The 23,299-nt window shown below is 41.2% G+C and overlaps 1 protein-coding gene across 1 annotated transcript in view; it reads right to left on the bottom strand.

Moving 5' to 3' along the window:
- The window catches only part of GIPC2 (GIPC PDZ domain containing family member 2), a 100,329-nt gene that overhangs the window by 18,911 nt on the left and 58,119 nt on the right, over positions 1-23,299 (bottom strand). The window contains exons 4-5 of the mRNA XM_061411494.1: positions 15,791-15,897; positions 9,926-10,007 (exon numbers count right to left, since the gene is read on the bottom strand). Of these exons, the coding sequence (XP_061267478.1) occupies positions 9,926-10,007; positions 15,791-15,897 (189 nt within the window). The remainder of the gene's footprint in view (positions 1-9,925; positions 10,008-15,790; positions 15,898-23,299) is intronic.

A 23,299-nucleotide genomic window follows, 5' to 3' on the forward strand; every position in this document is an offset into this window, starting at 1 on the left:
CTCAACATATTGTTAAATGATCACCACAGTAAATCAAGTTAACATCTATTATCATATATATTATTTAAGTCCATAAAACAAAAAACAGCTTATGCAGAAAATATTATTTGTAGATTAAAATCTGAAGTTTAAGAGAGCTATACAACAAACAACCCAATCAAAAAATGGTACAGAAGACCTAAATAGGCATTTCTCTAAAGAAGACAAACAGATGCCCAACAGGAACATGAAAAGATGCTTGACATCACTAACTATCAGAGAAATGCAAATCAAATCTATAATGTGGTGACCTCACTCCAATCAGAATGGCCATCATCAAAAAGTTTACAGATAACAAATGCCGGGAAGGGTGTGAAAGAAATGGAACCCTTCTATACTGTTGGTGAGAATGTAAATTTGTGCAGCCACTGTGGAAAATAGTATGGAGGTTCCTTAAAAAACTAACAGTAGAGCTACCATATAACCCAGCAATCCGGAGGGGCAGTCCTAAGGTGGCGGAGCACTAGGACGGGGAGGCCACTTTCTCCGCAACAAATTCATCTAAAGATCATTTGAACGCTGAGCAAATTCCACAAAACATCTTCTGAATGCCGGCAGAGGACACCAGGCACCCAGAAAGGCAGCCCATTGTCTTCAAAAGGAGGTAGGACAAAATATTAAAGATAAAAAGAGAGACAAAAGAGTTAGGGACAGAGACCCATCCCGGGGAAGGAGTTGTAAAAGAGGAGACATTTCCAAACCCCAGGAAACCCTCTCACCGGCGGGTCTGTGGGGAGTTTTGGATTCTCAAAGGGCAACATAACTGGAAGGAAAAAAGAAATAAAACCCACAGATTATGTGCCTAACCACAACTCCCAACAGAGAAGTAGCCCAGATGCTCGCATCCACCACCAGTAAGTGGGGGCTGAACAGGGAGGTGCGGGCTGCATTGCTTAGGGTAAGGACCAGGCCTGAATGCCCTGAGGACAATCTGAGGGAGCTAACGTGAGATAGCACCCCAAATTGCGGGATAGCCAGAGACAGAGAGAAAAAAAGAGAGAGAGAGAGATAGAACCTTCCCGTGAAAAGCTCTAGCCTAAGGCACTGCCAGGCAGCTCACAGAACAATGGACTGAGGAAATACCAGAGGAGAGCTAGACCAGCCCATCCCCGCCGGAGGCAGAGAAGCAGGCTGGCGACAGCCTGAGCGGGAAAGGGGCAATCTTGGCCCCAGAGGCAGCCTTCTCTACCAAACTACGAGCAGGCTCCCAGTTGCTAACCAAGTCTTCCTGGAATCCAGGATGGTTGACATCCGCCAGGAGGGCCGCAGCCAGAGATCAGCTCCCCAGAGAAGACACACAGCGCTCCTGCTGTGCACCCATGAAATCTAGTGGCTGGGACCAGGGAGGTGATAAGACGCACCGCCCAGCTGGGGAGAGTGCACTCGCCAAGCACCTGGTCACCTGAGCTGCTCTGACCTGGGAAGGGCACAAAACGCCTTTGTGGAGTACCCAAGAACCTGAACCTGAGCGGCTTAGACCTGGGAAGTGCACGCAACCCAGGTCCTGCCTTAGACAGTTCCCCTGCAGAGCAACCTGGAGCCTGAGCAGTGTAGACTGGGAAAGCACACATGCCGTGAGCGGGGGCAAACCCAATGTGGCCCAGACACTGTGAGCACTCCCCACACATGCCAGTGATATTTGTTTGCAGTGTTCCTCCCTCCCCACAGCACAACTGAAAAAGTGAGCCTAAATAAGTGACCGCCTTCACCCCCTTGTGCCAGGGTGGAAATTAGACACTGAAGAGACTTGCACCCAGAAGAAGCCAAAATAAACAGATGGAACCACTTTGGAAGTGACAGGTGCAACAGATTAAAACCCTGTAGTTAGCACTGACTCTATTGGAAGGGGCCTATAGACCTTGAGAAGTATAAGTTGGAACAAGGAACTATTTGAAACTGAGCTGACTCCATGCTGCCCACAACAGCTCCAGAGAAATTCCTAGGTATATTTTACTATTATCATTTTTTTTTATTTTTAAAACTTTTAATTTTAATTTCCTTATTACTCCTTTAATTTTTATTTTTATAACCTATTATTACCTTGCAGAAAAAAGACCCTGTTTTTAAAGCAAATTTCATATATATTTTTAATAATTTTTGTGATTTTGATTTTTTTTTAATATTGTATTTTTGAGAATCTAACCTCTACTCTAGATTTTTAATCTTTGCTTTTTGGTATTTGTTATCAATTTTGTACCTTTAAGAATCCAATCTTCAGTACTCATTTTTACTTAGGAGTGTGATTACTGGCTTGATTGCCCTCTCCCTCTTTTGACTCTTCTTTTTCTCCCCCAGGTTACCTCTATCTCCTCCCTCCCCTTCTCTTCTCTACTTAACTCTGTGAATCTCTTTGGGTATTCTGAGCTTTGGAGAACACTTAGGGAAATGATCACTGGCTAGATCTGTCTCTCTCCTTTTGACTTCCCCTCTTCTCCTCTTGATCAACTCTATCTCCTTCCTCCCTCTTCTCTTCTCAATGTAACTCCATGAACCTCTCTGGGTGTTCCCGGCTGTGGAGAGCACATAGGGATTTGATTACTGTCTAGTTTGCTCTCCTCCCTTTTGATTCCCCCTCTACTCCACCTGGTCACCTCTATCTCCTTCCTCCCTCTTCTCTTCTCCATGTAACTCTGCAAACATCTCTGGGTGTCCCTCACTGTGGAAAATCTTTTCTCCATTAACCTAGATGTTTAATGATCTGTGCTATATGGATAGAGAAGTCTTGAGGCTACTATAAGAATAAGACTGAAAACCAGAGGCAGGAGGCTTAAATCCAAAACCTGAGAACACCAGAAAACTCCTGATTCCAGGGAACATTAATCAATAAGAGCTCATCCAAAAGCCCTCCATACCTACACTGAAACCAAGCTCCACCCAAAAGCCAACAAGTTCCAGAGCAAGACATACCACGCTAATTCTCCAGCAATGCAGGAACATAGCCCTGAGCTTAAATATACAGGCTGCCCAAAGTCAAACCAAACCCATAGACACCTCAAAACTCACTACTGGACACTTCATTGCACTCACCAGAAAACAGACACAAGCTTCCTGAACCAGGAAACCTTGACAAGCCACTCGTCCAACCCCACCCACAGGGAGGAACCTCCACAATAAAGAGGACCCACAAACTTCCAGCATACAGAAAGGCCACACCAAACACAGCAATCTAAACAAGACGAAAAGGCAGAGAAATACTCAGCAAGTAAAGGAACATGATAAATGCCCACCAAACCAAACCAAAGAGGAGGAGATAGGGAGTCTACCTAAAAAAGAATTCAGAATAATGATAGTAAAAATGATCCAAAATCTTGAAAACAAAATGGAGTTACAAATAGTCTGGAGACAAGGATTGAGAAGATACAAGAAATGTTTAACAAGGACCTAGAAGAAATAAAAAAAGAGTCAATCAATAATGAATAATGCAATAACTGAGATCAAAAACACTCTGGAGGGAACCAACAGTAGAATAACTGAGGCAGAAGATAGGATAAGTGAGGAAAAGAGAGGAAAAAAGAAAAAAGAATTAAAAGAAATGAGGACAACCTCAGAGACCTCTGGGACAATGTGAAACACCCAACATTTGAATCATAGAATTCCCAGAAAAAGAAGACAGATTACTGTACCCAGCAAGGATCTCATTCAAATATAAAGGAGAAATCAAAAGCTTTAAAGACAAGCAAAAGCTGAGAGAATTCAGCACCACCAAACCAGCCCTTCAACAAATGCTAAAGGACCTTCTCAAGACAGGAAACACAGAAAAGGTGTATAAACTCGAACCCAAAACAACAAAGTAAATGGCAATTGGATCACACTTATCAATAATTACCTTAAACGTAAATGGGTTGAATGCCCCAACCAAAAGACAAAGACTGGCTGAATGGATACAAAAACAAGACCCCTATATATGCTGTCTACAAGAGACCCATCTCAAACCAAGGGACACATACAGACTGAAAGTGAAGGGCTGGAAAAATATATTACACAAATGGAGACCAAAAGAAAGCAGGAATAGCAATACTCATATCAGATAAAATAGACTTTGAAATAAAGGCCGTGAAAAGAGCCAAAGAAGCACACTACATAATGATCAAATGATCAATCCAAGGAGAAGAGATAACAATTATAAATATATATGCACACAATATAGGAGCACCGCAATATGTAAGGCAAATGCTAACAAGTATGAAAGGGGAAATTAATAGTAACACAATAATAGTTGGAGACTTTAATACCCCACTCAAACTTATGGATAGATCAACTAAACAGAAAATTAGCAAGGAAACACAAAATTTAAATGATACAATGGGCCAGTTAGACCTAATCGATATCTATAGGACATTTCACCCCAAAACAACGAATTTCACCTTTTTCTCAAGTGCACATGGAACCTTCTCCAGGATAGATCACATCCTGGGCCATAAATATAGCCTTGGTAAATTCAAAAAAATTGAAATCATACCAAGCATCTTTTCTGATCACAATGGAGTAAGATTAAATGTCAACTACAGGAAAAAAAAAATATATATATATATATATATTAAAAATACCAACATATGGGATTCATGTTGATGTATGGCAAAACCAAAACAATATTGTAAAGTAAAAAAAATTTTTTTTAAATACCAACATATGGAGGCTAAACAACATGCTTCTGAATAACCAACAAATCACAGAAGAAATCAAAAAGAAATCAAAATATGTATAGAAATGAATGAAAATGAAAACACAACAACCCAAAACCTATGGGACTCAGTAAAAGCAGAGTTAAGGGGAAGGTTCATAGCAATATAAGCTTACCTTAAGAAACAAGAGAAAAATCAAATAAATAACCTAATTCTACACCTAAAGCAACTAGAAAAGGAAGAAATGAAGAACTGCAGGGTTAGTAGAAGGAAAGAAATCATAAAATTTAGGGCAGAAATAAATGCAAAAGAAAGAAGACCATAGCAAAACTCAATAAAGCTAAAAGCTGGTTCTTTGAGAAGATAAATAAAATAGACAAACCATTAGCCAAACTCATCAAGAAAATAAGGGAGAAGAATCAAATCAATAAAATTAGAAATGAAAATTGAGAAACCACAACAGTTCATTTCAGTTCAGTTCAGTTGCTCAGTCGTGTCTGACTCTTTGTGACCCTATGAACTGCAGCACGCCAGGCCTCCCTGTTCATCACCACCCGCGGAGTCCACCCAAACCCATGATCAAGTCGGTGATGCCATCCAACCATTTCAGCCTCTGTCATCCCCTTCTCCTCCTGCCCTCAATCTTTCCCAGCATCAGGGTCTTTTCCAATGAGTCAGCTCTTCGCATCAGGTGGCCAAAGTATTGGAGTTTCAGCTTCAACATCAGTCCTTTCAATGAACACCCAAGACTTTAGGATGGACAGGTTGGATCTCCTTGCAGTTCAAGGGACTCTCAAGAGTCTTCTCCAACACCACAGTTCAAAAGCATCAATTCTTCTGTGCTCAGCTTTCTATATAGTCCAACTCTCACATCTACACATAACCACTGGCAAAACCATAGCTTTGACTAGACGGACCTTTGTTGGCAAAGTAATGTCTCTGCTTTTTAATATGCTGTCTAGGTTGGTCATAACTTTCCTCCCAAGGAGTAAATGTCTTTTAATTTCATGACTGCAATCACCATCTGCAGTGATCTTGGAGTCCAGAAAAATAAAGTCAGCCACTGTTTCCACTGTTTCCCCATCTATTTGCCATGAAGTGTTGGGACCGGATGCCATGATCTTAGTTTTCTGAATGTTGATCTTTAAGCTAACTTTTTCACTCTCCTCTTTCACTTTCATCAAGAAAAAACAAAGAAATACAAAGGATCATAAGAGACTACTATCAGCAACTAAATGCCAATAAAAAGGACTACTTGGAAGAAATGGACAAATTCTTAGAAAAGTATAACTTTCCAAAACTGAACCAGGAAAAAATAGAAAATCTTAACAGACTCATCACAAGCACCAAAATCGAAACTGTAATCAGAAATCTTCCAGCAAACAAAAGCCCAGTCTTCACAGCTGAATTCTACCAAAAATTTAGAGAAGAGCTAACACCTATCCTACTCAAACTCTTCCAGAAAATTACAAAGAAAGGTAAACTTCCAAACTCATTCTATGAGGCCACAATCACCCTAATACCAAAACCAAAGATGCCTTGAAAAAAGAAAACTACAGGCCAATATCACTGATGAACATAGATGCAAAAATCCTTGACGAAATTCTAGCAAACGGAATCCAACAACATACATCATGACCAAGTGGGCTTTATCCCAGGGACGCAAGGATTCTTTAATATCTACAAATCAATCAATGTGATATACCACATTAACAAATAGAAAGATAAAAACCATATGATTATCTCAATAGATGCAGAGAAAGCCTTTGACAAAATTCAACATCCATTTATGAGGAAAAAAAAAAAAACTCTCCAGAAAGCAGGCATAGAAGGAACATACCTCAACATAATAAAAGCCATATATGATAAACCCACATCAAACATTATCCTCAATGGTGAAAAACTGAAAACATTCCTGCTAAAATCAGGATCAAGGCAAGGGTGCCCACTCTCACCACTACTATTCAACATAATTTTGGAAGTTTTAGCCACCGCACTCAGAGAAGAAAAAGAAATAAAAGGAATCCAGACTGGAAAAGAAGAAGTAAAACTCTGTTTGCAGATAACATGATCCTCTACATAGAAAACCCTAAAGATTTCACAGAAAATTACTGGAGCTAATCAATGAATATAGTAAAGTTGCAGGATATTAAATTAACACACAGAAATCCCTTGCATTCCTATCACTAAAAATGAGAAAACAGAGAAATAAAGGAACAATTCTATTCACCATTGCAATGAAAAGAATAAAATACTTAAGAATAAACCTATCTAAAGAAACAAAAGATTTATATATAGAAAACTATAAAACACTGATGAAAGAAATCAAATATGACACAAATAGATGGAGAAATACACCACGTTCATGGATCGGAAGAATCAATATAGTGAAAATGAGTATACTACCCAAAGCAATCTATAGATTCAATGCAATCTCTATCAAGCTACCAATCGTATTTTTCAGAGAATTAGAACAAATAATCTCACAATTTGTATGGAAATACAAAAAGTCTTGAATAGCCAAAGCAATCTTGAGAAAGAAGAACGGAACTGGAGAAATCAACCTGCCTGACTTCAGACTATACTACAAAGCTACAGTCATCAAGACAGTATGGTACTGGCACAAAGACAGAAATATAAATCAATGGAACAAAATAGAAAGCCCAGAGATAAATCCACACACCCGAGGGTTTGGGGGCAGGAGGAGAAGGGGATGACAGAGGATGAGATGGCTGAATGGCATCACTGACTCGATGGACGTGAGTCTGAGTGAACTCCGGTAGTTGGTGATGGACAGGGGGGCCTGGCATGCTGCGATTCATGGGGTCGCAAAGAGTCGGACGTGACTGAGCGACTGAACTGAACTGATAGACATCTTATCTTTGACAAAGAAGGAAAGAATATATAATGGAGAAAAGATAATCTCTTTAACAAGTGGTGCTGGGAAAACTGGTCAACCACTTGTAAAAAATGAAACTAGAACACTTTCTAACACCATACACAAAAATAAACTCAAAATGCATTAAAGATCTAAATGTAAGACCAGAAATTATAAAACCCCTATAGGAAAACATAGGCAAAACACTCTCTGACATAAATCACAGCAGGATCCTCTATGACCCACCTCCCGGAGTAATGGAAATAAAAGCAAAAACAAACAAATGGGACCTAATTAAACTTAAAAGCTTTTGCACAACGAAGGAAACCATAAGCAAGGTGAAAAGACAGCCTTCAGAATGGGAGAAAATAATAGCAAATGAAGCAACTGATAAAGAATTAATCTCAAAAATATATAAGCAGCTCCTGCAGCTCAATTCCAGAAAAATAAACGACTCAATCAAAAAATGGGCCAAAGAACTAAACAGACATTTCTCTAAAGAATACAGATGGCTAACAAACACATGAAAAATGCTCAACATCACTCATTATCAGAGAAATGCAAATCAAAACCACAATAAGGTACCATCTCACGCTGGTCAGAATGGCTGCTATCAAAAAGTCTACAAATAATAAATGCTGGAGAGGGTGTGGAGAAAAGGGAACCCTCTTACACTGTTGGTGGGAATGCAAACTAGTACAGCCACTATGGAGAACAGTGTGGAGATTCCTTAAAAAACTGGAAATAGAACTGCCATATGACCCAGCAATTCCACTGCTGGGCATATACATCAAGGAAATCAGAATCGAAAGAAACACGTGTACCCCAATGTTCATCGCAGCACTGTTTACAATAGCCAGGACATGGAAGCAACCTAGATGTCCATCGGCAGATGAATGGATAAGAAAGCTGTGGTACATATACACAATGGAGTATTACTCAGCCATTAAAAAGAATACATTTGAATCAGTTCTAATGAGGTGGATGAAACTGGAGCCTATTATACAGAGTGAAGTAAGCCAGAAAGAAAAACACCAATACAGTATACTAATGCATATATATGGAATTTAGAAAGATGGTAATGATGACCCTATATGCAAGACAGCAAAAGAGACACAGATGTAAAGAACAGTCTTTTGGACTCTGTGGGAGAAGGCGAGTGTGGAATGATTTGAGAGAATAGCATTGAAACATGTATATTATCATATGTGAAACAGATCACCAGTCCAGGTTCAATGCATGAGACAGGGTGCTCAGGGCCGGCGCACTGAGATGACAATGAGTGATGAGATGGGGAGGAACGTGAGAGGGGGGGTTCAGGATGGGGAACACATTTACACCCATGGCTGATTCATGCCAATGTATGGCAAAAACCACTACAATATTGTAAATTAATTAGCCTCCAATTAAAATAAATTAATTAATTTAAAAATAATAATAACCCAGCAATCAATCCCATTCTGGGCATATATCCAGAAAAGATGAAAACAAAACTCTTTAATTCAAAAAGATACATGCATCCCAGTGTTCATATCAGCACTATTTACAATAGCCAAGACATCGAAGCAATCTAAGTGTCCACTGACAGATGAATGGATACAAAAGATGTGATATGTATATATACATATACACACACACACACAATGTAATACTACTCAGTCATAGGAAAGAATGGTATATTGCCATTTGTAGCAACATGAGTGGAAGTAAGACAGATAAAGAAAAATATGCTAATATCTAGAGACTGGCATACTGAGTGAAGTAAGTCAAAGACAAATATCATATGATATCACTTATAAGTGGAATCTAAAAAATAATATAAATGAACTAATATACAAAACAGAAACAGACTCAAGGACATAGACAACAAACTTACTGTTAGCAAAGGGGAAAGGGAGGGAGGGACAAATTAGATGTTTGGGATTATCAGATATACACTACTATACATAAAACAGATAAACAGGGATTTACTGTATAGCACAGAGAACTATATTCAATATCTTGTAATAACCTATAATGGAAAAGAATCTAAAATATATATCAATATATAACTGAATCACTCTGCTATACATCTAAAACACAATATTTTAAGATCAGCCCTACTTCAACTTTTCAAAAATAGTTAAACATTTTCCTGTAAAAAAAAAAAAAACCTGGAGGTTTAGAAAAGTTGACTTGGCTTTCAGGCCTAAAAACTAGTAAGGGATAAGGGTCAAGTGTTCTTTTTACTTTATATATTATCTTCATTTTCATTATGCTTTTGATCACTCCACAAACACTTTTTACCTTGAAAAGTATAATTGACTATAAATGCAAGCAAGACATAAATAAGCATTAAGTTCCATAAAATTAAGACATATGACTTTTTAAAATAGTATGATCTTACCTAAATCAGTATCTCGAATTCCCATGTACAATTCAAGAAGATCATCAACCTTTCCAATCGCCTTTTCCTTGGCTTCAGAAGGCTTTATCGAAGAAAAGAGAAATAAGACATTTTTACATGCAATCTCTTGAATGTCGAGGCACACATGGGGGAAATCTGAAGTAGAGCCAGTTCCTGGTTGTGTACTTCAGCTAATTTTAATGGAAATATATCTAGAATGTGCCCTGTAATTCAATACAAATCAATACAGTAAATACTTATTTTTAGTGTTTGTGATAAGTATTATAGATTCAAAGAAGAAAAACTAGGAATGCTGTCTCCAAGTAGCTAGCAATCTAGAAGGGAGAGAGATGTGAAAAAAATAGCTATTTAACCACAATAAGGACAATTTCTAAAGGATGTCAAAGGTACAGAGGCATCATAGGGGCAATAAATTTTTTTTATTTATTAATTTATTTTTGGCTGTGCTGGGTCTTCTTTGCTGTGTGTGGGCTTCATTAGGCGAGGTTCAAGGGCTCAGTTGTTGCAGCTCATGGACCTTAGAATTATGGGCTCAGTAGTTGCAACACTCAGGCTTAGTTGCCCCACGGAATGTGGGATCTCCCCAGAGCTGGGATAGAACCCAGGTCCCCTGCATAAGCAGGAAGATTCTTAACCACTGGACCACCAGGGAAGTCCCAGTGGAAGTAAATTTAAATCTCTAAGAGTCCAGGAAGACTTCAGAAAGGTGACTTAAGAACTGAGTTTTCAAAATTAACTGGTGTCAGATAAACCAGGACAGATAGAAGACAACAGAGACATGAAGTCTATGTGGGGTCACAGAGTCTGATAGAAAAGTACAGCAAGTTAAAGGGACTGCAAGATATCCCATGTGACATGACTAGATCTCAAGGGGTCCTGTGTGCCTTGAAAAGGGCAGAGCTCACCCCAAGAGTAAAACATCCTAAACACATACGTCTAATTATTTGTACCGTAGTCACCCATCCTTATCTGTGGTTTTGCTTTCCTCCTCAGTTACCTCAGTCAACTGAGGTCCAAAAATATTAAATGGAAAACTCCAGAAATAAACAGTTCCTAAGTTTTAAATTATGTGCCATTGAGTAATATGATAAAACCTCACACCATCTGCTCCATCCCAGAACCCCCAACCATCAACATCATCTGCTCCTGAGATCCAACCTTCCCCATCATCACAGCTAGATGATCCTCCTTCTGACCTAGAGTAAGAAGGCTAATGCTACGTCACAATGCCGGCGTCATGCACCTCACTCCATCTCATCACACTGGCATTTTATCATCTCACATTCGCACAAGAAGAGTGAGTCCAGTAAAATAAAATCTTTAAAGAGAGAGACCACGTTCACATAGCTTTTATTATAGTACATTTTATACTTGCTCTATTTAACTATTAGTTGTCATCAACTTTTACTGTGCCCAATTTATAAATTAAGCTTTATCATAGGTATATATGTACAGGAAAAACAGTATACACAGAACTCAGTACTATCTACAATTTCAGGCATCCATTGAGGGGTTTGGAATGTGTCTGCTGTGGATAAGAGGAGACTACTGTATGCATTCTTTATCAATTACATATATAATATGTGTATTAAGGGTACCAAAATATTTTTGTTCTTCCTAACTATTTAGTAAAAGTTTCTATGAAAAAACATGATCACATATATTTTATTGTTCTTTAAAAATCTTGGTTTAATATTTGGTAAAGTCTGGTTCTATGTTTATTTTAATATTTGGTTTTAAATCACTTCAGAGCTGGGAAAAAAAACAGCCCAAAGATATTAAATGCGTGACCATAGGTACAAATATTGAATTCAAGATTAAGTTGCAAAAAATTCATAATACTTTGAATACTGCCATAAATATAGGTTGTTTTGTATTCTCAAAACTTATTTTAAAATACATTTTACGATGGACAGGGAGGCCTGGCGTGCTGCGATTCATGGGGTCGCAAAGAGTCGGACACGACTGAGCGACTGATCTGATCTGACACTAAAATTTTATTTTTATTTCCTTGAGGATATTATTACAACTTTCATGTACTTTTATTTATATTAACTAGGCCTTTAAAACAATGAGACAAGAGACATGATATATCACTCTTGACTTATTTACAATGTATTTTGAATAGTCTGCGTAAAGTGACAGGCTATGCAAAGTAACTTAGGTATTTATCTTTGCATTTATACAGATACATTGCAGGTTATTGCAACAAGTATCAGTACTCCTCACACAAAAATGGCCACCAAGATCTTACTATTCTAAACAGCTCTTGATTTCATCAACCCTCTTCCATTCACATTCTGATTGCCTGGGTTCAGTCCTAATTGTTTTTAATTGAAATATAATTGACATATACTATTAGTTTCAGGTATACAACATAATGATTTTATATGTGTATATACTGTAAAAAAAAAAAATCACCACAGTAAGTCTAGTTACCCATCACTACACATAGTTTTCTCTTCCTTGTGATGAGAACTTTTAAGATCTAGTCTCTTAGCAACTTTCAAATATATAATACAGTATTATCAACAATAATCACCAAGCTGTGAGTCCACTCTCAGGACTTACTTATAACTGAAGGTTTGTACATTTTGACCCCTTTCATCCATGTCACCCAGCCCGCCTGCCCAACTCCCTGCCTCTGGCAACAACCAATCTACTCTGTTTCTACACAAGGTGTGGTTTGTTTTGTTTGGAATGGGAGAGGGGGAGATAATAAAACTGAGGTCATCCAATATTTGTCTTTCTCTGACATATTACACTATTGTTCAAGTCCATCCACATCCTACAAATGGCAGGATTTCCTTCTTTTGACTGAATAATACTCCCTCGTCTTTTCTTATGTGCAGAGATTTCCTAATGGGTCTCCGCACCTGTAATCTTCACCCTCACAAATCTACCCTGTTCAGCATTCCATCCCTAGAACCAAGGGATTTTTCTAAAACACAAAACCGACTTGCTGCTCCCCTTGCAATCTTTAAATAGCCACCCGCCCCGACCCTTAGCATTATTTACAGACCCTTCACGCCCTGACCCAGGCCTCTATCTCCAGTCTCAACACCTCCCACCAGATACTTTCAGCAGCCACACTCCAGCCTCATAGACATTTACAAGGTTCCCATATCCATTATCATTTCATGCCCAGAACACTCTTCTCTCCATCTGTGACTAACTCAACTATTTCTTATGGAGGCAACTCTCCCAATTTCCCCCTTTACTGATTCCTAACTATAGCTCATCAGCTAGCCCCTTCCTTGTGACATTACAAAACAATCTGGTTTTTAACAGTTTATTTTCATGCCTCTTCCCTTTAAAGGAAAAACAAGGTCTTTAATCACCTTTGTGTTACCAGCCCCTGGACTGTGCCTGTCTCAACAAACACACACCAAGTAACTCATGCAAGTGGAGTATTGTTCAGTTTTCAGAATTTGTGCTAGGTGATGAGCTGCATGGTTTCAAATCTTTACTGTTTGAAATTAAATCATAGGTATTAAATTTGTATCAAATTTAATATTAGTGCCAAACTAGTTTTTTCCCCCCCTGTATTATGAGCTATTTTAATTGCCCTATTTCAAGAAACAGGCTATGCAAATAGGAAGAGAGATTTAGAGTTTATCTTGGAATGAATCTTTCCCACCTCCTCAGGCAGATCTTCAGTTATTCTTTTTCATTCCAGCACCTGATACACAACTGCTGCTCATAAATAAACAGATATGTGTGATCCACGTTAACTGTTAGAAGATAGCCTCCCTCCTGAAGTGACATGGAGTTTTTCCTGCCGACTCCAGTTTCTATGCAAGCAGTTTGAAGGTCTGTGCTTTTCCCCTCCCAGCCTCCACTGCAGAGCACAGCTGGGACCCCCAGCTCCTTCCCCCCTCTTACAGATTCCTTTCTTCCACCTAGGTGTGTTCACTTGTTCAATGAACACTTACTGGCCTTCAGCAGTATGCCAGGCAGCAGGCTGAGCACTGAAAAAGTAAAGACTCTGAAACGACCAGGAGTTACTGCCCTGGGTTTTTTCACAAACCTCATCATCTCTCACTTTCAAAATGCTTCTGGCCCTCCCGGCCCTCTCCGCTGTCACCAGCCTCCATTTCAATCTACTCATTCACCCAGGAACAAGACACCCAACTCGGAATCTTCCTCTGGAGTCCCCAAAACTGACAACATCCTAGGTGACTCCAACGTTCAAGATGACAACCTTGGCCTCATGGTTCCTTAAGTATCTGCTCCAACAAACCACACCCATGACTGACCCTGACATCGTCCCCCACAAGCTCTGGATCCTACAATAACAGCCTCCTTACCATTCATCTGTCTCACTCTTTTGTTCTTCAAGCAGCTGGATGCCCTAGGACAGTACATATACACAGACACGTCCCTCCCACCTCAGGCAGGCAGTCTGGAGCTCAGAAGCCTGCTGTCCTGCCTCCCCCACAGGAGGGCTTCATCACTGCTGTCTTCCTGTGGTGAGCAGGCCTGCCATTTGCCACTTTGAATCCTCACCACTGCTGCCCTCTTCTTCTGCTTTCCTTCCCTCCATTCATCTCTTCTCCTGGTGTTTTTCACTTAAATACTGACCTTTTCATAGACAGCCAATCAGCAAAACCCTTCCTCCCATCAAGCATAAATGAATCACTCACTAATTCATTAAATTCAAAGATCTGAGCTCCTCTGAAGTGTCAGGCATTGTTCTAGGTGCTGGAGATATGGCAGTGATCAGGACAGATGAGAACAAGACAAGGAACAAAAAGGAAACAAAGATCCAATGAGGCCCAACAGGTTCAGCGCCTTAGAGAAAATAAAGGGTAAGGAAGACTGGGCAGAGGGCAGGTGGCAGGAACTGCTATTATATTATGCTCAAAGGTTAGACAGGGTGGGACAAAGACAGAAATTGAAGGCAGCAAGGGAGTAAGCCATGCCCATAAGCAAGGAGTGCATCAGCCAGACATACCACCTCATACAGAGGTCCTGAGATAGGGATGCATTTAGAGTGTTTGTGGACAGTAAAGAGACTCAAGTGGCTGAAGCAGGGGGAGGCAAGAGGAGAGAGAGATGAGATCAGAGTAGAAACACACAGTCAAATCATGCTGGTCCTTCTGAGGATGTTAGCTTGTTACTCTGAGGGAACCCCCTAGAGGATTTCCAACAGATTGTTACAGAAAAGTAACACTCTCATTTGTATTTTCAAAGGATAACCCTAGTTGCTGTGTGGGTAAAGAGGGTAAGAAGGCAAGGGAGAGAGAAAGCAGGAAGCATGAACTAGTGACCATAATAGTTGAGATGAGCTGTTGCTGCCTTGGGTCAGAGTGGGGGGCCAGAGGTGGGGAGAAGTTGGTCGCTCTGGTCTGCTGTGGAGGTGGAGCCCCCAGGATTTGCTGATGGAAGGGGTGTGGGACATGAAAGAGGAGACCAGATGATTATCAAATGCTTTGCCTGAGGAGACTGGTTTTCATGAACATCATCTTTCACTATCAAAATCTCAAATCTGTTTACTCCTACAGGTGGCTCAGTGACTTTTTCTTAGATCTCAGAGAGCTTTGGCTGATTTAAGTTTTTAGGCAGTCCAGATGTCTGTATACTCTAGAAAAAACTGACTGCAGGTAGCTGAGGACTGCTGTATCACAATCTCTCCTCAGGCACTTAGTTTCTGTATTTCCTTCTCAAATGCCTTCAATAACACTCATATTGTCTAAGTAGACAATGAATTAAAGACCATGCCTTAATTAGAATACAAAGCCTTTTACTTAATCTTGTGATTTTACCTTTATTTTCAGCTCTGACAAACATGAATGTTCATGCATTTCCAAGCCGAATAAGGATTAAGTGAACCTAACATACCACTTCCTCCACGGTGGCAGGACCTTTCGATCTCAGACGAAGTGTCTCCCTTCCCGTACCAATCTTTCCTGTTGATGACTTTCCAGCTTTTGACCTGGGCTCCATATCTATAAAAATACAATGGATAGGGAAAGGTACACATATTAAGAATTTCAAATGATGGCTATAAAAGCTAATGGAGTTTCCACCATAAATTTTTGTACAGTTATTGTAAAATTTTATAAAATCTATGCCTGATAGAATTTCCCAAAATAAATTCACCTGTCATCCATTTTTATCATGCAAGAGTCTCTCAAATGATAGAGAGGTATGGGAGGTCTGACTACGAAAAAGAAAAGGGAATATGTGAAATGTGCTGATGGGAAAGACTGGAAGTTACAAGGAACAAAAATTAAAACAGTTGGTTTTATTCTAAGAGTAAAGAAGTCTATGTGGCATGAAGGCAGAGGTTGGTGTGCAGCTGGACTTCATCAAGGTTATGAAGAAGGGAAAGAGTCATGTCTTAATAGAAGACAGGGATGGAGGCACCATTATTTGAGGACCTACCTTCTGATTGACACTTTAAATACAAAATCCCATTTAATTCTCACACTAACCTAAGAGGCAAGTTAGAGCCATCACTTTACAGAAAAGGAAATTGAACTCAGTAGAGATTGGAAGTGAAGTTTTAGTCATTCAGTTATGTCTGACTCTTTTTAACACCCTGGACTGCAGCCCACCAGGCTCTTCTGTCCATGGAATTCTCTAGGCAAGAATACTGGAGTGGGCTGCCACTTCCTTCTCCTGGGGATCTTCCCACCCAGGGATCAAACCTGGGTCTCACATTGCAGGCAGATTCTTTACCATCTGAGCCACTAGGGAAACAATTGGAGCTGGGATTCAAATCCAGGTCTTGTGACCCCAAAGTCTGTATGCTTTCCTCCACAACACTTCACCACCACCCCTCTCGGAAGCACAAGGAATACATTCAGAGGTGGATGGATGAGATAGGCAGGCTCCTCAGGAGGCTAGGAGCAGGTTCCCAGGAAGGAAGTCCTTTCAGAAGGCAGGAGAGAACAGGGAGCATGATGGAGCAAGAGTTCACAATGGTGCTGCTCCTTTCTATGTGTGTGTTTTATTTTGGTTGTGTTTTTCCAACATACCAAGAGTCATCCCTCAATATCAGACAGTAACATAAATGAGTGAAAGGGTAGAATGGAAATGGAGGATGACTCCCAAGAGGACCCTATCTAGGCCACTCCAGCGACTGCCTGCCCTGTCAGAAAGTAAACACTGCGTAGACAGATCTCCTGTTTGTTTGCAAAGAAAATGAATACTGTTTTGTGCCAGAGTTTTAACTTTTAGCAATTAAATCAAACTTTAAAACAACACAATGACAAAAATAAAAGATTTGTGGATCAGGTTCCAATCACAGGCCACCAGTTTTGAACTTCTGCAGGTATCCCCCAGTCCTCTTGACTGAGGACTCTGGAGCAGCAGTTTGAGGCAAGGACGGAGGTGGGGGTGGGAAGACACAGCAACCAGCCCGGGAGATAACTGAGCTCCAATGCAGAGTTGCAGGGCAGCCTGTGGTGTGTGAGCGGGTAGTGAGATCTGTACAGAGCACTGAAGGACATCAGGTGGTCTGCATGAATGCATCCTTCCTTATAATCAAGGGTAATTTTCATCTTTAGCAAGCCCTGTTTCACTATTGGGGATCTACTCCAAGGTGGGTAGGATTTTACATGTTAATTTTAGCATGTATTTGAGGACAGAGTCACCAAAACACATAAGTTTTCCTCTGAGAGTGAAATTATTAAAAATACTAATTGAAGGACTTCCTTAGTGGTTCAGTGGTTAAGACTTCACCTTACAATGCAGGGGTGTGGGTTCCATCCCTGGTTGGGGAGTTAAGATCTCACATGCCTTGTGGCCAAAAAGCCAATGCATAAACAGAAGCAATATTGTAGCAAATTCAATAAAGACTTCAAAAATGGTCCATATTTTAAAAAAAGAAAACTTTTTTAATGATCCTGTGACACCCAGGACAGTTCCCCTAACCCCAAACCTCTAAATGATAGCTGACAGAGCTCATGCTGATCATGATGGCCTGACAGATGCTCGTGAGACTAGAGCTGTATCGGCAAGTTTACAGCATCTGCCTTGGCAGTCACACTGTGTCCCATCGGAGGGAAGAAAATTAACAGGAGGAAAATGCTCACTCAGCAGAGTTTCCAACAGAATACCCAAAGAAGAAGGTGAGGTCAGTCACCAGCACTGACCAGGATTTCACACTGACCAGGCTGGAGTCATGTACAGAGGTGTATGGCTGTCAAGACAGTCTCAACCTGAATGATACTAACCTCCAAGATAAACGACCTTACACACATCCACCAAGATTTCACCAGGCAACCTACTCCATATAATGTGTCTTCCTGTGGAAGTGTGCTGAAGGGTGGGAAATGCTCACTTAACGCCTGTGTTTGGTCTACCACTACATACACATTTCTGATTGCAAAGTAATACACAGGCGTTCTGACTTATCAACAAGTCTTTTGTAAATTTGGTAAGCATGCATAACCCTAGAGAATTGCCCAAGTCTTAATACACTGGAGAAATTAAAGATTTCTGGGATGTATGAAGCTAAGGACCCAGGCCCTGGAATGCTGGAGGGACTGTCATCCAGGCTTGAGAAGTCAGCCAGCCTCCCTATGTCTCTATGTACCTGGCTCTCACCTGAAACACCAGTAGCTAAAAGAGAAAATGTGATGTAGAGTGGAAGATTGTTTTCTAATAGGTTTTATTTTTTAAAGTCATGGTCTTTCCAGTAGTCATGTATGGATATGAGAGTTGGACTATAAAGAACGTAGAGTGCCACAGAATTGATGCCTTCAAACAGTGGTGCTGGAGAAGACTCTTGAGAGTCCCTTGGACTGCGAGGAGATCAAACCAGTCAATCCTAAGGGAAATCAACCCTGAATACTCATTGGAAGGACTGATGCTGAAGCTGAACCTCTAATACTTTGGCCACCAGATGCGAAGAGTCAACTCATTGGAAAAGACCGTGATGCTGGGAAAGATTGAGGGCAGAAGGAGAAGAGGGCGACAGAGGATAAGATAGTTGAATGGCATCGCTAACTCGGTGGATGTGAACTTGTGCAAACACCAGGAGATGGTGAGGGACAGGAAGGCCTGGCGTGCTGCAGTCCATGGGGTCGCAAAGAGTCAGACATGGCTTGGTGACTGAACAACAACAACTTTTTAAAGCAGCTTTAAGTGCACAATAAATTGAGAAGACAGAGCTCTCCCATACACATCTTGCCCCAACATATGCATCACCTCCCCCATGATCAACACTCCCCACCACAGTGGTACATTCGTTACAATCAATGAAACTACACAGGCACACATCACCTCAAGTTCAGTTTACATCATGGTTCACTCTTGGTGCTGCACATCCCGTGGGTTTGGAAGAATGAATAATGACATGTCTTTATCATGACAGTATCGTGCAAAGTAGTTTCATTGCCCTAAAAATTCTCTGTGCACTGCCTGTTCACCCCATTTTTTTTTTTTTTTTAATCACTATGTTTGTCAAGTCATCTTCGGCTCCAAAGTGTTATCTCAAAGCCAACCACTTGGTGGCACCAAAACAAAAGCTGAAATTTTAGGTCTGGCTTAGCCTCCCAAAAGGCAGTTTTTATGGCTGAAGAAACAGAAGCCATGTTCCTCTACCATCCTGATTCAGGGAAGTAAATCAACCGGTTTATACATAAAACCAGGCAGGATGGTCCTGTTAGCCTGCAGGGGAAAGAAAAGTTTTGTTTTTTTTTTAATGTTTGTAAATATTGTTAATCTGGCTTACTTGTAGGGTGCTGGCCCGTCTAAGCTTCTCAAACCAACCAGGCTGAGCCCTAAATCCACCATTTCACTCCTCATGAATGGATATGCATACGGCCTCTCTTGGGGATGAGGATGGGAGGAATGCAGTTCACACAGGAGACACTGGTAATCAGTCTGCAGCTCCAAGGATCCACTAGATTCCGGGCTCCCCCCTGCCCCACCCCATGTCACCCAGAGCACAGGACACTCACAGCTCAAGGGCGCACAGCAGGCTCCCACAGCTGAGACGATGTCACCAGGAAGCAGTCGGCTCCCAAACCCTTTTGTGGCAATTATATCTATTACTCTAATTATTTAATTTAAAACTATAGAACTGATGAAAGAAGTGTGAAACAGAAGAGTTATTATTACTAGGAAAACCAGGTTAACTGCTTTGGAAAGACTCCATAAAGGTGAGTTGGGGGGAAGGAAAAAAAAGAGTGTGGGCAAGATGACACTAGGAGATTAGGAAAATATCTTTAAACATCCAGCATTTCACATATCTGGGTTTTAGATATGAAACAGAACCCATAGATGTGCATTACCATTCTGATTACTAAAGAAAGACTTAATGGAACTCCAATTTGTGTCCTCTCAGAGTTTTTTACATCTGAAGAGTAGGGAAAGAATGAAGATTTATGTTTTAAATAAAATGCTTATATCTACTTGTCATTTTTTATGATACCATTTTAACTGGCATTGTAAGTAAACAGCCCGGCCCCTGCTACATCCTGACATTCAGGGAGAGATGGGGGAACAGAGGAGGTGGGGAGATGTCTGTCTCTGGTCCCACCCTGAGCCCCAGGACAAAAGGAGGGCTGACATCAGCCAAGGCCCTGTCTTCAGGTGGAGAACTAGTAAACCAAGTTGTGTGGGTTAGCTCCCCCACCCACACAGGGCGTGTGTGGGGAGGTGGGGCATTCTCCTGCTTTTGCACAGAACAACCTCTTGTTCTGTTCCCTTGAGGGCCTGAATTGGCCTGGAGTACAATTCAGAGTAGGCTCAGAGCCCTGATGTCCATAAGAGGAGGGTACTTACAGACACAGTTGTATCCAACAAGAGATGGACTTAATAATCAGAGACTCTGAGTTAAAACACAGCTACTCATTTACAAATTCTGTGAAGTTAGGAATAAGTCCTCATCTGCAGGGATTCCCTCGTAGCTCAGTCAGTATGGAATCTGCCTGCTATGCAGGAGACCTGGGTTCAATTTCTGGGTCAGAAAGATCCCCAAAAAATGGAATGGCTACCCACTCTAGTTTTCTTGCCTGGGAAATCTCATGGACAGAGGAGCCTGGCAGGCTATAGTCTATGGGTTCAGTAGAGTCAGACACGACTTAGCAACTAAACCACCACACCTCATCTGTGTGTGCACTGAGAACACCAGCTAAACAGAATGCTGTCTAACGAGTTCAGACGGCTGCCGGGTGAAAGGTGCCATGCCCAGTGGTCCGACTCACACACAGGGGCGGCTGCTGATGCACTGGCTTCTGCTGACACATCCACCCTGGAAAAAGAGCCATCTGCTCTTCCCACACCCTCTCCCACAAAACCACTTGCATTGCTTTTCTCGGGATGAGAAACATGCTAAAGTCTCTCTTTGAATGTTCAGAAAGCTATCACTTCAAATACAAAGGTCTCCTTTTCATTCTATCTCCTGTAGAACTGTGATTTTTCTCCCTTCCATTTACAGAAGGGTACAAACAAAAGATGACCCACTACCATACTCAGATTCTCCAAAGTGGCCCAGTTGAATTTAAGCCAAGCCCCTCAGGGGAGCACTGAGCAGTGGGGGCCCTCCAGTGTCCATCTCACTGGAGCCCCCAATCCCCACTCAAAACGTCTCTTGTTAGAGTTACATGACACCATGTGATCAAGTGAGCAGACACATCAACACCCCATCCTGGAAGAGGAAATATACAGCCTCCTCCTCTAACCACCTGTGTAGGTGAACTAAGCTACTTCACCAGATTCACTAATTCATTTCTATAATTTCCAGCTCTGGAGTTACACAGCAACAAAACGGCAGCCAGATGGCAACTCAGGACTTGCAGGACTTTGCAAGTTGTATATGCCAATGACCTTCAGCATTGCAGGCCCAGAAAGGCTTTTTTCCAGTGTTCCCAGAGCTGACCTGAGTCTTAGGGACTGATTCACATTAACCAGATTCACAAGAACAGATGTCATCACATCACTGTATTAATCATAGGGTCCAAGTGGGCTCCCGTACTTCCCTCTCATGAGCCAGAAACTTCCTGGGCAAAATGTATAAGCAAAGACCCAGCCATGAAGGTCCAAGACAGCAAGGCTAAGGGAAGAAAGAGAAGGCAGTGTGCCCCAGACCCTGGGTTCCAAGACTCCAAAAGCAAACGATGGACAGGATGTTTTAGAGTCCCTCCCAACTGCACAGCTCTCAGTTTATCAGGCCTCTACCCTTCTTGGGAATAAATCACTTGAAATTTTTTTACCACTGGGTACCTAAGAAGCTTAGTGAGCATGGCTGACACCGGGGAAAAGGACATGAGCACAAAGGATAATTCTTATGGGCCAAGGCTGTCAACAGGTAGCTCAGTGGCACACGGTCCACAGGCATGTTTGCGGAGTGGGCAGTGTTTTCAGACTTTTTAAATTAATTGCCAACTTTTAAAAGTTGGGTGATTTCTCATCAAAAATCAAATGTTAAGTTTCTCTTGGAGGCTGACACATGCCTACAAAACAATAATAATTAGAGTTGACAACTTTACTTTGGAGTCTGCAGCTCTCTGCCCTCCTTTTCAGACACTTGGGTTTCCCTGGTGGCTCAGCTGGTAAAGAAACCACCTGCAATGCGGGAGACCTAGGTTCAACCCGTGGGTTGGCAAGATCCCCTGGAGAAGGGAAAGGGTACCCACTCCAGTATTCTGGCCTGGGGAATTCCATGGGCTCTATAGTCCATGGGATCGCAAAGAGTTGGACACAACTGAGCAACTTTCAATTTCAATTTTAAATTTCATCAAGATATAGAGTTTCTCACTACATATGATTATGAAGCATTACTTGCCATTTCTTATACTAGTGCCTGTCTTAGAGCACACTTTTATTTCAAAGAAATAAATATATACACACACACACACATATATATATATACTATAATTCATCTAGGGACAATAACGTGGATCATCTGGGGAGGACAATTTAAAGGTAATGTTGGGACTTCTCAGGCAGTCTAGTGGTTAAGACTTCACCTTCCAATGAAGAGGATATGGAATCAATCTCCACCATTGGTAAGAGCCCACATGCCTTGCAGCCAAAAAAAAAAAAACAGAAGGAGGACTTCCCTGGTGGTCCAACGGTTAAGAATCTGCCTGCCAGTGCAAGGGATACAGGTTCAAGCCCTGGTCTGGGAAGACTCCACTGCTGCAGAGCAACTAAGCCAGTGAGCCACAACTACTGAGACCCGAGTGCCTGGAGCCAGTGCTTCACCACAGAGAAGCCACCACAGCGAGAAGAGCAAACACCACAGCTAGAGAGTAGCCACCCCGAGCCACAGCGAAGACCTGATGCAACCAAAAATAAATAAACACAATTTTAAAGTACAATTTATTTTTTTTTAAAAAGAAGCAATATTGTAACAGATTCAATAAAGACTTTAAAAAAGAGTCCACATCA

Source organism: Bos javanicus, chromosome 3 (genome assembly GCF_032452875.1).
Source record: "Bos javanicus breed banteng chromosome 3, ARS-OSU_banteng_1.0, whole genome shotgun sequence".
Classification (NCBI taxonomy): Eukaryota; Metazoa; Chordata; class Mammalia; order Artiodactyla; family Bovidae; genus Bos; species Bos javanicus.